The sequence below is a fragment of the Nelumbo lutea genome, chromosome 4 (genome assembly GCF_056320005.1).
Source record: "Nelumbo lutea isolate HS-2025 chromosome 4, American lotus-T2T, whole genome shotgun sequence".
Taxonomy (NCBI): Eukaryota; Viridiplantae; Streptophyta; class Magnoliopsida; order Proteales; family Nelumbonaceae; genus Nelumbo; species Nelumbo lutea.
The window spans coordinates 87,937,801-87,953,127 of record NC_142687.1 but is presented as its reverse complement, the minus strand read 5'-3'; the positions used below and the strand labels follow the sequence as shown (position 1 = coordinate 87,953,127).

Here is a 15,327-nt window from a genome sequence, read left to right as displayed (position 1 = left end):
ATGGACCTTGGTTCTCCATTTTGGACTTTCAACAAACCCTTTTCCCTCGAGAATGATATCCACACTTCCACAATATATCATTGTTAGCCCTCTCAATGTTAAAATCACCTTTAACCCACCACCACATACTTTTTATTCATGCCATTACAGCAGGACAATTGGATTTCTTAAACCATCTAATTCATGTTTCATTTTCAGAGCTTTCAAAGAGTTAAGTATAATTTTGACTACTTCTCCGCTTTTCTCAACTAGACTTTCCCCCGTAGTGTAGCATTTGCGTTGGATAGTAGGAAGGCCAAACAAACAACTTCAGAGAAAACTCCCCTCACTCCCCAGTGTAGCACCAACATTCCGTTCTAGAACTGCCTCGAACTCAATTCAAGAACGCAGGATGAGAACTGCATGGTAATTGCCAGCATGTTCGACTTAGGAAATCTCCATACCAGCATTATTCGTTTGAGAAAGCTTCGTACCAGGCGTGAATCGACCGATTGAGAGGGGACAGTTTGTTTCTAACGATCGCAAAGAAGACGCCAAGATTCCACACGAGTTCATGGACTCTAGGGAAAGTTGTAGAGCATCGTTCCACCGAGGGAAGGTGTTGCTCTAACCCTATTTATCATTTTTTATAATCTACAATTACTATTTTGTGTATGGTGGATTGTAGTGTTTTCTCCCAATGCGCCGATGAAAGGATGGAAGGGGGTTCAGATGGGAAATTGAAGAGTGAAAGGGGTTTTATGATCATATCTGCACCTACATTTTTAGGGTTTTTCGCCAATCTACCTCCAAGGCCCCACCGCTAACGAACATTGGTTGAGAAACCTAAGATGGCAAAAAGGAACTTAAAAAAAATAATATTGCTTTGTTTTCTATTTTCTTGTAGCTTTTTATTTTTCTGGTAATAATGTTGAGTTCTAGCATCCAGTAGACCAAGCTTGGGACCCAAGTTTATTCTATGCAACTTGGTTGAGCTACTATGAGAATCTTTATGAGGGTTCTGATTGTTTTAGACCTTTAATGCTTGTTTTTTAACTTATTGGTGTTTAGTTGGTGAGAAGGGGGCATTTGACACTTAAATATGGTTTAAGATTTGAAGTTGGGGATTGATTTGTACATATGTTCTTTCCCTTCTGTTATTGAATTTGGGTCTCTTACTATTAGCGTGATTATTAGCCTACTATGAGAATCTTTGGTGAGCTTGCACGGAGCTAGCATATGGAACTGAAAAAGAATAAGCAGTGACAGACTTCCAATGATAAATTTCTTGAGTATAATGACCCAATGCTTCTTAATGGATGTATTGGTCTTTGGTCATCCAAGAAGCACAGTTGGATGGTTTTGACCTATTAAAACCTTGGTTTTGTTATTTCAGCCTATTCCGTCTATCTAAGATCAACACATCAGTCATTCCAAACTCAATAGTTCCACATGGTAAGGTCAACCTAAGAATCTACTGACCAATCTTGCTTTTTACCATTTATTAGATTTTAGTTGGATATTCACTCAACATCATCAGACTTATTATATTGGTCATAGTCTGATTTGAGAATTTATTTGATGGGTTGGATGAAAGCCTTTTCATGCTTCAGCAATTGAAGTAGCAGTAGCATGCCTGCTCCATTACTCCCAGTCCTTGCATTGTTTGTTACAGTTATGAGTCTTGATGCACCTGTCAGACCATGTTTTGTTTCTCCTATCACATAGTTTCCTCGTTTATCCAATCAAATCCTATATTGGTCCATTCACAAATGGATTAGACCAAATCCATACAAACTAAGTCCAATTCGGTCCAAATAAAATGCAAACGGACCAGATTGGGTCCAATCCAATCCAAATCGAATAAACACCAAAATAACATGAAAAATCCAAAAAATTATATTAAAAAATTACAATACCATTTGTAATCCATTCAGGTCTTAATAAAATGCAAATGGACAAGATTGGGTCCAATCCAATCCAAAGTGAATGAATCACCAAAATTACATTAGAAATTCAGAAAATATGTAAAATAAACCTACAACACCTGCTGCATTAGAAATCCAGAAAATATATAAAAACACAAGCTACAACCCTTGTTGCAATCCAATGCAATCCAATTAAAATGCAAATGGACTGAATTTGATCCAATCCAATCCAATTAAGATGCAAAGGGACCAGATTGGGTCCAATCCAATCCAAAGTGAATGAATCACCAAAATAACATTAGAAATCTAGAATATAAACTACAACTCCTGTTGCAATCCAATCCAATTAAAATGCAAATGGACCAGATTAGGTCCAATCCAATATTCCTATCCAAAGTGAATGAAACATCAAAATTGCATGGAAAAAAGCTAGAGAATATTAAAAAAATATAGAAACATCTACTGCAATCAAATACAATCCAATTAACATGCAAATGGATTGGATTGGGTCCAATCCAACATTCCAATCCAAAGTGAATGAAACATCAAAATTACATGAAAAAAACCAAAGTATTTTAAAAAGTACATAAACATCTGCTGCAATCCAATCCAATCCAATTAACTTGCAAATGGACCGAATTGGGTCCAATCCAATCCAAGTCCAGTTTATCCTTGTTAACAAAAAACTCATCAATAAGAGACCTTTGTCCCAACTTTTACTAGTGTTCCAAGGTGCTACAAAACTCTCCAGCTTGCCATAACTATTAGATGATGAATTTAATACCCTGCAAGACTGATCAAAAGATTGAAAATCTATGCAAATGGATTAAAATTTGGGACAATATCAATATAAAAGGCCAAAGTGACAATATCACAAAAAAACTACTTTGTCTATTTTATTTGTAAATAAATGAGGTGTTAATAATTCCTTTCAGACCAAATCACCCAAAAATTAAACACTAGATCACTTTGTTAAAAAGGCTCTAATACCATCTCAAGGAACCATCTAACCGCAAATGCTAAGCTGTTATGGAAGCTTCCTGAATAGGTAATATAAGATATATTGTCTATTGCCAGTTGATGCACATTCATTCCCATTGACTAATATTGTTTATTGATTTGGGGACAACCAGGGTTGACCTATGGGACTTATCCAGCGAAACTAAGACATTGAACCAGATTAGGGACCAAACATCTTTGTCTTTTGAAAAGTGATTCTACAACTTTTGTTAGATAATCTACCACAGTCTAGTTCATGACTATCTTACAGTGTATGTTAAGTTTGAAAGACTATCAATTAGCACCAGTTCAAGGAAGCATACAAGGTTGTTTTTCTGCTATGGGCTCTTTTCTACTTAATACATGCTCCTGAACCAAATGAAGAGTTGAGAAGACAGGGTAAAAAAACCATATTATGACTAAAGGAATAAAAAACAACTAAAATGACTGGGGGTTAATATCTACCATAATTTTTTAACTTTTTCCTCAAAAATAAGTTGAAAAGGATTAATAACCAAAATTGTCATATTGGCCTTGCTTCTGCCACTAGTGTTTTAATTAACTGCAAAAGTTTGCAACAAAGATAGTAGATACATTTTGAAGGATGTTTCATCCCTGGCCTCACTGACATCCTTGCTAAGGAATACAGGCCTGGGCCTCTTTTGAACATTGATAATAAAAGCCCCACTAAAACAAACTAAATGGGATAAGGTGTCATGTGCTAAACACAACCTTCAATAGTTATTCCAAATTGCCAAGCTTTCGTCCAAAACACAACCTTCAATAGTTCCAGGCCCATCCCAAAGTCCAAAAAGAAAAAAAATCAAGCATCTAGTGCAAAAATATTCAGGTATCGTTTTAGAAATCTGATTTTCCTCTTATACTTGCTTTCGGGTTTGGTTGTTTGACTGTCCTTTTCACATACTCTAGCAAGTCATGGGTCTTTTCATGCTTACCTAATTTTCTCGAGAGTTTACAGTTGTTCCCAAATTTTGTTCATGTATAATTGCAGTTGTTAGTGGCGGAAATAAGAAAAAAAAAGTTTTGTTTATCCTTTCTTCTCCTTTCCTTGGCAACAACTGCAATATCTCCAACTTAAACTTCTTAGATTTAGATACTATTACTGCCATATTTGAACTACAAAGTACATAAGCAAGCTTATAATTCATTTTTATGTTCATTGAGTAATAGTAGCCTATGTGTAGCGCTTTCAAAGTTAGAGTTTCTTTGCTGCTAAGCAGATCTTTTTCGAACCTTTGTTGAGATTCGGAGCACATCGTGGTTCAGAAACTTGAAGCTATCAAGGGTCGGGGAGTCTCTATTAGGATAGGGACCACTGGTACTATTAGTTCTCTAATGACTAGGGAACTGGACTCAATAAAATGAACATATACACTAATTCCTTCTAGAGGAAATCCTCCTATGGCCCTTGTTTTGCCAATGTATGCTAGAGAGACAGAGGAGAGAGAAAATACCTGAATGAGGGGGGAGCCTACTACTGGAGAGAGAGAGAGAAAGAGAGGTGAGACAGAGAATCGCTAGATATAGGATCACTAGAGAGAAGACGGAGTGCCGCCGGTTGCTGGGTAACAATGGAATGATGGAATAATAAACACCATTTTAGAGAGAGGAGAGAATGGGAGAAAATAGTTAGAATTTTCGGAGAAAGGGGAATGCCACTGCAAGTACCGCCGGAGCTGGGGAAATATCGCTAGAGAGAAAACCTTGTTTGGTTGTTCGTTCAGTCGCCGAAAGGAGCAGTGGAACCCTAAGTCTTTGAAGAAACTTCTAAAATCTTCAAATGAGAACCAGGCCCCTTTCAATCAATGGTTTTGTCCAAATTTGATCCACAATATATATGAACCATTTATATTTGGACCGGTCTAAGTCCATACAACCATTTAAATAGTCCAATTCATCCATAACACCTTCGAATTGGACGAGGTCCAATCCAAAATCGGTCCATTGACACCCCTACCTCCAACCCATGAATGCTAGCCACTATCTTAGTCCATAGTTTCTCCTTCTCTAAAGAGAACATCTACAACCATTTTCCCATAAAGCCTCATTCCTTTTTCCAATGTTCCCAAGCCCCAACCCTCCTAACTTCTTACTCCTACTAACCACCCCCAACCCACCCTATGGTCCCTTTTGTCCTCTCCTGACTCTCATAGAAAGTCTCTCATCACCTTTTCCAATCTATAGGACACCTTTGCTGGAATCTTGAAGACTTGAACACCGACAAGAAGTAAATGGGTAAATTGGCTACGGTGGCTCTAATGAGTGTAATCCTTCCACCAAGTCTCTTTTCAAACCTTTCCACCATTGGATTCCAAAAACTCTCTTTTTTATGGTTGTCTCCTAGTGGTAAACCTAGATAGTTCAAGGGCCAACTTGACACTTCACAACCCAATACCTCTGCACACTCTCTAATCTCCCATTCTTCCATGTTCACTCCCACTACACAAATTTTCTCAAAGTTCACCTTAAGGTTGGACATTTGTTCAAAGAGTTGTATCACCAGTTTCATGTTTTTGGTGCATCTCAGATTTCCACCTTCACAGAACAATATCATACCATCTACAAATTGTAAATGGGTAAGAGGTATCTCCTCCCTTCCTATCCTCCATTTTTTTTATCAATAACCAAAAACTTTATTAATGATACGAAACTATGTGAAGCTTAGGTACAAAGGGGAGGTAAAAAGACTTAACTCCCCACCAAAAGAACATAATGGAAAAAAGTAAAAAATTAGACAAAAAATCTGAATCCCTATTTACCCCTTGCTTTGCTAACCCATCAACAAAAGAATTAGCAGTCATCTTCACCCAGTTGTAATGAACCACAATATCCATACTCAGCCATTTGAATTTATTCTTCTCATTGTTATAACTCCATAAACCGCTGTCTCCCTTCTTTAGCCACCTAATCACCACCTCCGAGTCACCTTCAATGACCAAACATCTGATGCTCAACTCCCTTGCTCTTTGGATACATTCTAAGGTTGCAAGAATCTCAGCCCTAAGAGAGTCTCCTTCCCCAGCTGGGCCTAAGAACATAGCAATGATAGCCCCCTCCTCATTCCTGAACACTTCCCCAATCCCAGAAGGCCCTGGGTTCCTTAAACCGCTACCATCAAAATTCAGTTTTATGAACCCAGAGGGAGGAGGAGACCATGAAGGACTACATGTCCTCTTACAGAGGGCAGAGGAAGCTATCTCCTTCAAAATTCTTACCAAATCAGCCACAAAATAATCTAAGAATAGTTCCATAGTTTTCAACCAATGTGCCACCCTTAACAGAATTAGATCTAATAAGTTTTCAATGGTTCTTTCCTTATTTGAAAATATTCATGAGTTTCTTCCCATAGAGACCAACACACTGCAGCTCTAATGCTTCTCCACATAGTCTTCCCTCTCTTCTTCGGCCATCTAAAAAAATGAGTGAACAAGCTTTGGACACCCTTAGGGGGTACCCAAACACATCCAAAAAGAGAAAAAACCCACTTCCAAACAGATTTAGCAACCGAACAAGTAACCATAAGGTGGTAACCAGTTTCCCCGTCAACTTTACAAAGAGTACATTTATTAGGAAGTAAACAAGAATTGGGTCTCTTCTTTTGAAGTAGGTCATTTGTGTTAATTCTTTCCAAGAAAGTTTCCCAGCAAAAACTACCAACTTGAGGAGGAATGTGCCTACTCCATATTTCTTTAACCGGGAAATACAATCAAATGGGATCAGAAGACTGAGTTGAAGTCCCAAAAAATGAAGCACAAGAAAAAACACTTGAAGAGGAAGGAACCCAATATTTGGTGACCTTATTAGGATCCAAGAATACATTTTCAAGGATGGCTAACAAAGACACAATGTGGTTCAAGTTTGTATCCCTAATTGCCCTTCTCATACCTAGGTTCCACCCAAACCCTGAAGGAGAGTTTGAGGGGCTTAAAAAGGAAGTTATGGGTTAATTTTTCAAAACAGATGGAGCATACAAAGAGAGAAATTGGTCCATCAGATGTGAGTCCCCGACCCAATGTTATTCCCAAAATTTTATTCTATTATCGGAATTAAGACCATACCTGATACAAGGGGAGAAGATTGGAAGCAGTTTGTGTATGGCTAACCAAGGAGAGGCAGTTGTAGCCCTTGCCAAGATTCTAGGTTCCCAACCATTGTCTTCCAACCCATGTATGCTAGCCACAATCTTTGTCCACAACTGGTCTCTTTCCAAGGGAAACCTCTATAACTATTTCCCTGACAATGCCATGTTCATTTTCCTAATATTCCCAATCCCAATACCTCCTAGCTTTTTACCTCTAGTTACCACCTCCCATTTCACCATATGGTCCAACTTCTCCTCTCCAGGCTCCATCAAGAAATCCCTCATAAGCTTTTCCAAAGTGTTAGAGACCTTTGTGGGGATCTTAAACATTGATGGGAAGTACACAAAAAGATTAGCTAGGGTTGATCTAATCAAAGTGATTCTCCCCCCTAAGGAAAGATAATTTTTCCTCCAAGAAGCAAGCCTTTTCCCAAATTTCTCTACCACCGGATTCCAAAAGCTTACCTTCTTAGGGTTATCCCCCAGGGGGAGGCCTAAGTAAGTCATAGGCCAATCCGAGTTTGCACACCCTAACACACCTGCATACTCATTAAGCTCCCTTTCCTTCAAATTCACACCCGTCAAAGTACTCTTATCCAAGTTCACATTGAGATTAGATACTCGCTCAAAGAGTTGTATTGCCAATTTTAAGTTCATAATCCGATTGATGTCCCCACCTTCACAGAATAGGATTGTGTCATTTGCGAACTGTAGATGTGTAAGTGGTATCTCCTCCCTTCCTATTCTCCATCATTTTATTAAATTCCTTGAATTTGCTCTCTGAATCAATCTTCCAAGTACGTCAGCAATCAAAGTGAAAAGAAAGGAGGATAGTGGATCTCCTTGTCTTATTCCTCTCGAGGTGGGGAAAAAATCCACCACATTTCCATTCACCAAGATAGAGTAGTGGCAACTTCTAATACAACCCCAAATCCATTTACACCAGCTGTCTCCAAAACTAAAACTTTTCAACACCTCCAACAGAAAAGACCAATCAATCATGTCATAAGCCTTCTCCAAGTCTAGTTTACACACCACTCCCTTCTTCTTGGATTTCCTAAAGCTCTTCAAACTCTCACTTGCAATCAAGATTTGATTGGTAATCTGTCTTCCCTTCACAAAAGTGCCTTGATTAGGTGCAATTATGGAAGGAAAAACTTTCTTTTACCTTATAGACAACACTTTTGCAATTATTTTGTACAAATTGCTCACCAAACTAATAGGTCTAAAGTCCATTGGTTATGATGCTTATTTCTTCTTAGGAACCAAAGCAATGAAAGTGGAGTTCAAGCCCGAGTTAATTATTCCCCTTTTGTGGAATTCCTCAAATACTGACCCAACATCTTCCTCCAAAATACCCCAACAATCTTGATAAAAATCCATTGTAAGCCCATTTGGAGCTGGAGCTTTTGTTCTATTCATTGAAAAAACTGCTTCCTTTATCTCCTCCAATTCAAATCTCCTTTCTAACCATTCTCTGTTTTTTATACTTAGAGTTGGCTAATCCAAATCCTTTCATTTAAAGGTCTTTTGAAAATAGATTTGAAATGACTTACAAAGGCTTCTGCTATTTCTATTGGGTAGGATATAACTGCTCCTTCAATCTCCAACTTTGATATGAAATTCTTCCTTCTTCTACCATTTGCCACTAAGCGAAAAAACCTGATGCTTCTGTCCCCCTCCTTCAACCATTTACACCTAGATTTCTGCCTCCAATTTATTTCCTCCTTAAGCAATAATAGATCTTCCATTTGCTTCCTTAAGCTCCATCTCTTTTCTCTGTCTTCTTCTCCAAAAAGACGCCTTTCTTCCTTCATATCCAGTTATTCTATTTGCTCTACCAACACCTGTTTCCTTTCCTATACTCTCTCAAACTCCAACCTGTTCTACTCCTTTATTTGGGATTTTAAGAATTGGAGCTTTTTATGGAACCTCATTCCTTCCCACTGTACTTGCGGATTATAGTGCTCCCACCACTCCTTGATTTTCTCAATGAATCCCGGATGGATCAACCACATGTTTTCAAACCTAAACGGGGCAGGACCATCACCTCTCAATTCCTCCTTACACATTACTATAAGCCAGTGGTCAGGTAAGCTTCGGAAGCACCCTAGATGTTAAGTTACTCCAATGTTCCTCCCAATCTGTAGAAAAAAGAAACATGTCCAGCTTAGAGCATATTGGGCTTGATTGGAGGTTGGACTAGGTGAAGGTATTGTTAAGTAGTGGAAGTTCTTTAAGCTCAAAAGTACCCACAAACTGATTAAAGTTCTTCATACTTGTTGTCACTCTCTATCTAGGGTTGTTGGTTTCCTCTACGAATCTCACTATATTAAAATCCCCTCCCACACATCATGGTCCTTCCCAAAAGCCCATAATATCACTCAACTCTTCCCACAATTTCTTTCTTTGCCTATAATCGTTGGGGCCATAAACATTTGTTAGTACCCATTCAAAACCATCTTCCACCTGCTTGAACTTTAAAGAAACAGAATGATCACCTATCAACTCCTCCAATCCTATAAGCACATATTCTTTCCACAATGTCACAATCCCACTTGAGGACTCCCACGACGGAGCAGCCACCCACTTAATCCCCTAGCTCTCCAGACACTTCTCGCCCATCTACAGTCAAAATCCATTCTTTTGGATTATTGAAGTAATACCACATCTAGATTGAACTTCTTAATCACCTCTTTGATTGTTGCTCACTTTCTAGCATTACCCAGCCCCCTCAAATTTCAACATAGGATTCTCATTACAATTTTGCAAGAAGCAGCCCTATCACCAACAAAATCTACTTAAGCCCTTTCCTTCTATCCCCTTGGGCCCCAAACTTCTTATCCCCCTCAATCTCTTTTTAATCTTTCAACTTCACTCAATTTTCTTTTCTTAATCTTTCTATTATCATTTTTTTTTAAAAATACTTTTAAATCATTTGGGTTCTTCAGTTTACACCCCAGCTTTCCCACAAGTTCTGCCATTGAATCTTCCCTACAATTTTCCCCTTTATCTAGTTTTCCCAACTCTCCACACCTAAACCTCTCCTCATTCCTTATCTCATTCTCTCCACTAGGAACTCTTTCTGTCCCGTTTGCACCCTCCCTTTTGCAATTCATTCCTCTCCACTTCACCCATTATCCTCTCAATGACACCGCAGATCCTTTTATCCCTGCAATGTATTCCCACTACTGTCTCCCCATCCTCCCCCTGTATTCTCATTGTGGCTTCTTGTCCATGGGCCTTTGACTCTTGGTTGGAAAGGGAATATGGAACAAGGTACACAGAACACTCCTCAGTAGCAAAAACTGAATTGAGTTGTCAATGTTATCTGGTTTCAACTGGGTGTTGTGGGAAAGGGGCAAAGGAGGGTGGTTTGGTTTTCAAACCCTGTAAAGAGCAATTGGAGGGTTGGAGGGAAATATTCCCCGTCAATTGGTCTACACAAATACCTTTTTCTTTACCCGGTTGTCCACCTCTCTGTGATGTACCCTTGTTCAGATCTGGGTTACTGGGTTAGCATGATCTAACACCTTATCAGATACTTGCATGGGGCTAAACCTTGGTAAAGGCTTGTCCGAATTTGACCTTTGGTCCACCCTGTTCATGTTCACCGGAGCTTCCAAATCTGTCTTCTGTACACCCATCGGATCTTCAAGAAAGAACTGCTCTAGATTTAATGCCTCTCTGAATTGTCCTTCCTGGAAACCTTCCTCTACCAAACCATCCAAACTTGTACAGTCTTATGAACTCCCCTCTTCATCACTCTCCATGCTGCAGCTTATCCACCCTTTGTCTTCCTCCTCTCTTTCTTCTATTTTACCCCTACTGTAGCGCGGGTTTGGGCGATCAGCTACATTGGAAGCCCGCTCGCCAAAGTCCGGACGAAGGTTCCAGCTCAGGGGACGCTTTCCTCCACCTGTTCGCGTTTTCTGAGAGTCAAACAAATTGGCCACCCCTATTCTGGAAGAAGATAGATGAAAGTTTTCGTCTATTGTCTCTTTGAATTTGTCCCGCCCCACGTGATGACTTAAGTCGTCACGTGGCCCACTAATGGTGGTATGTGGTCCATAGTTTAGTTCGCCACCCTAACAGCCGGTTCAGAAGTGGTAAACCTGTTAAGACCCGCCGAGTTACTACTACCTCTTCTGGCCACGTCAGCATAGGAAGGGCCACCTAAAGATCTTGATTTTAATTAAAAAAATTTTGAATTAATTGCTTTTAAAGGTAAGCTTCGAGAAGTGGAAATCCCCTACGACTGTTCATTCTCCCCTTTTACTCTTTCACGTGCAGCAGGTTTCTTCACCATTCCCTGGGTGCCACTTGTGCTCCAGCCTGCTGCCTTACCATCGTCCCCTACCTCTGGTTGTCTTCCCCAAAGAGACGCCTCAACTTCCGACGCCAGCCAAATCTTGTACCAGGCTCCATCTGAGAGAATGTCGAATGCACGAGGCAGGTTCTCAGGCTTCATCCCTGCAACTTTGATCTCCACAGTAAGCTCCAGAAGAACACCCCCTAGGGCTCTGACGATTCTTCCTAAGGTCCGTTCATTCCAGAGATTAAAGGGGAGTCCTATCATGTTGATTATACATGTTATGAGATGTTCATTCCACGCAATATCAGGCTTGGGTAAGCATCCGATGGTTTTAATCCATCTAAAATATTATCTGATGTTCATAGCATATAAAGATAGCATGCAGCCATTAGGGTGTGTGAATCTTCTTGTAATTAGACCTAAACTCATAATAGCTTAAGTAGCATCATAAATGACTTGTTAAACCATTCACAAAAGGCACTTAATATGTAATAATTTAATCATAAAAGAAAGTTTTGCTAACTTTTTATAGCTTGGGTATATGTTTGTTCAACATCTCATAACATGTAATATCTTTTGCTACTTTATTAAATCCCATCTCGACAAATGCATTTAACCTAATATCTTCATCATCATCTTAATTTGATATTCCAAATGCTTCTGCAACATTCTATGCATTTTATTGTTCGACCCATCATTTGCATTATTTTCATCAATGCCCATATATTTTGTAAACTCTCTCAACCCTCCTCAAGAAGAAAAGCAAAACGTAAAATTACAACACAACCTAGAACATTTGTTCCCTTCCCACTTTTTGTTTAGCTAGAGTATCCGCAAAGGAGTTAGCACTTATCTTTACCCATTGCAGGGTTTGCAGCTCAATCTCCACACCTTGGGTTAACTATTTAAACTTCCTTTTTTCATTAGCCGACCTGCATAGTCCATTCGCCTCCTTTTACAACCATCCTATAATCAATAGCTTTCTAATATTGAGTTCCTTAGCCTTCTTTAACCCTTCAATTACCTCCAAGATCTCAGCTCTAAGTGAAGTAACTACACCAATAGAATCGGAAAATATAGGAAGAACTTTCTCTTCTCATCTTTGAAAACCCTTCCAATGCCTAAAGGCTCTAGGATACCTTCACTACTCCCATCAAATTTCAACTTAGGTGGTGTTTGATATAACTTTTTAGACACCTAAGGTTTAACAACTTTTCTTTTTAGACCCCACTAACATTTGGGTTTTTAGGTTTGATTAGAGATCTAAAACACAAATCTAGTTGGTTGGTAAGGTCTCATGCTGGTCATAGTAGAGACTTGGGATCGAATCCCACCTGCACCTAGGTTGGGGGGTAGGTTACCCCCAATTGTGTAGCCCTTCAAAAGAAATAAAAAAAGATCTATAATGGTAAGACCTAGTTTCACGTCTTACCAAAATTAGACACATTTTAGACATGATAAAAGTGATGATGAGGATTACATAATGAGTGATGTTTATGAAGAGGATGAACAATCTACATCATTAGAGGATGAGATAAGTCCAACCCATGATTGTTTTGATACAGAGAGGCACAATGAGTGTGGTGGGCAGACATCAACTCATACCCCACTTAGTGAACCAAACCAGTCTGGTAATGATTCTCATGATGGTGTTGGTAGTACAACTAGTAGTATAACTCAAGTGGATGTAACGGGGCCAGAGTTGTTGGATGATTATGAACAACCGAATGTGTTATGCTTTGCATATTTTACAAATGATGAGCAGGCACCATAGTTTGAGGAACTTGTACCAGAAAGGGAAATGTGTACATCAAAGTTGTCAATGGGGTTGACATTCACCAATTAGAATATATTTAGGGAAGCTTTGGTCTCACATGCAATTCTTAATGGTATCCAGTTTAACTATCTTAAGAACAACAAAGACAAGTTTGTAGCTCATTGTAAGGTTAAGTGCGGATGACACATTTATGCTTCTTGGATGCAATATAAGGAAGCATTCCAAATCAAATCATTTGTAGAAAAGTGCGAATCTTCAAAGGGTCTGAAGAATGACAAGATAAGTTTAGCATGGCTTGCTAAAAAGTACTAGTACAAAGTCATGGATGACCCGAATTTTGAAGGCACTTACATTACATAATGAGATCCTCAGAGATTACAGGACTAATATTAGTAGGTCAAGCACATATAGAGCATAGGCATTATGTGGTATTGAGGCGGTCCAGACTGAGCAATTCAAAAAGTTGCCTGATTATTGACATGTGTTTGTTTAATGAAGAGTATTAGGTTCAATGATGATACTCCAGTACAGTTTTAGAAACTATTTGTGCTTCAGTGCTATGAAGGTTGGTTTCATGGAGGGTTGTCACTCATTTATAGGACTTGATGGCTGCCATTTGAAGCCACCTAACTTTGGTCAAATACTGTCTATTGGTTGAACTAGATGGGAACAATTGTATATTCCCAATTGCTTTTGTTGCTGTTGAGTCAGAGTGGAGGGAATCTTGGAGTTGGTTTTTGTCTATGTTGTTTGAGGCTATTGGAGGCCCAAAGGAGCATGTGTGGGCATTTATTTCGGATAAACTAAAGGTATTTTCGTAATATCCTTAGTGTAGAAATTCTAGTTCATTTATTCTGTTCGATTGTTTGAGTAAACATACCAAGGATTGCTCATTGTGTATCGGTGCCTTATGGAGTCATTCAAGTGGATAACTCTAGGTGTTGAGCATAGATTTTGTGTGATTCACAAGTATTCAAATTTCAAAGGAGGATTCAAGGGGATAGACTCGAGGAACTGTTTATGGGGTGCAACCAGAGCATACATTGTTGCTGAATTTGATTGCAATATGGTGAGTCTCAAGTCTGTAAACAGTGATGCATTTGAATGACTGAAGAAGATACCCCCAACTTTGTGGTCCAGATCAATTTTTGGGCTTAGGGCATGCAATAATGATGTCTACAACAACTTCTCAGAGGCCTTTGGATATTGATTACAAGAGACAAAACTTTTATCACAATGGTGGAGACAATTAGGAGGTAACTGATGAAGTTGGTGCAAACAAGGTATCAAATGCTTGCCAATGAGAAGAGTTCTATATGCCCAAATGTTAGGAAGAGAATATCCTATATGCAAGAGTGTGCCCACAACTTTTTCCCTGTGTACCTTATGAAGAGATGACTAGATATGCTATATGCCCAAATTTACCTTTTCTTCCTTTGTAGATCCCCCAATGCTCTTATGAAAAGATGTGCATGGGTAGAAAAGGTATCTATCTCTCTCAGACTCCTAGACCCTCCCTCACACTTAGAACTCTCTCTCAAACCCCTGACCCTCCTCTCACACTTTGGAGCCTCTCTTTCAGACCCTCCTCTAACACTTTGGAGCCTCTCTTTCAGACCCTCTCTCACACTTTGAACCCTCTCTCTCTAACCCCCTAAACTTCTTCTCACACACTGAACCCTTTCTCTATCTCTCTCAGACTCTCCCAGGCCCTCTCTCAAACTCTGAACCATGGTTTTCAAAACCAGACCAGACCGGACGGCCGGACTGGAAAAACCGGGAACCGGCCACCTGATCGGTTCCGTTTTTCCCCAAAACCGCCTTTTTCCCCAAAACCATTGATTTTGGTCAGCAAACTGCTGAACCGGCCGGTTAACCGTTCGAACAGTTCAAACGGTTTTGACAGTTTTTCAAATTTTTTAATTTTTTTTTCAGAACGGGCCGACCTTTCAGGTTGAATGGTTGGATCGCTCGAACCGGTAACCAGACCCCTGACCGGTTCGGTTTTAAAAACCATGCTCTGAACTCTCTCTCTATCTCTCTTAGACCCCCTCAACCCCTCTCTGGATGCTTGAGGTGGAGGTCCACTCCTACGACTTAGAGGCATAACTCTGGCTCCAACACTGTGGGAGAATGCACCCCCTCCCCTCCCCTTGATGAACCCCTCATGCTTTTCTGTCCTCTTTGTACCCCAACCCCATGGTACTTTGTCTATGTCCAGTTTGGG

The 15,327-nt window shown here is 39.6% G+C and overlaps 2 protein-coding genes across 8 annotated transcripts in view; one reads left to right on the top strand and one right to left on the bottom strand.

Moving 5' to 3' along the window:
* Positions 1-7,152: 7,152 nt before the first annotated feature.
* LOC148861604 (uncharacterized) lies at positions 7,153-8,825 on the bottom strand. The gene is made up of 3 exons (XM_088985058.1): positions 8,565-8,825; positions 7,950-8,121; positions 7,153-7,685 (listed from the first exon to the last, which is right to left on the bottom strand). The coding sequence occupies exons 1-3, from the start codon at positions 8,823-8,825 to the stop codon at positions 7,153-7,155; spliced, it is 966 nt and encodes a 321-aa protein (XP_088841184.1).
* A 2,699-nt stretch (positions 8,826-11,524) lies between these two features.
* LOC148861603 (proline-rich receptor-like protein kinase PERK13) overlaps positions 11,525-15,327 on the top strand; it is a 28,815-nt gene continuing 25,012 nt past the window's right edge. For 3 of the 7 annotated variants that reach the window (XM_088985342.1, XM_088985335.1, XM_088985338.1), the window contains exon 1: positions 11,526-11,637. The gene's annotated coding sequence lies outside the window, so the exon portion shown is untranslated. Of the gene's footprint in view, positions 11,638-15,327 lie in introns of all 7 variants that reach the window. The other 4 variants (XM_088985333.1, XM_088985330.1, XM_088985345.1 and 1 more) reach the window with 3 other exon arrangements.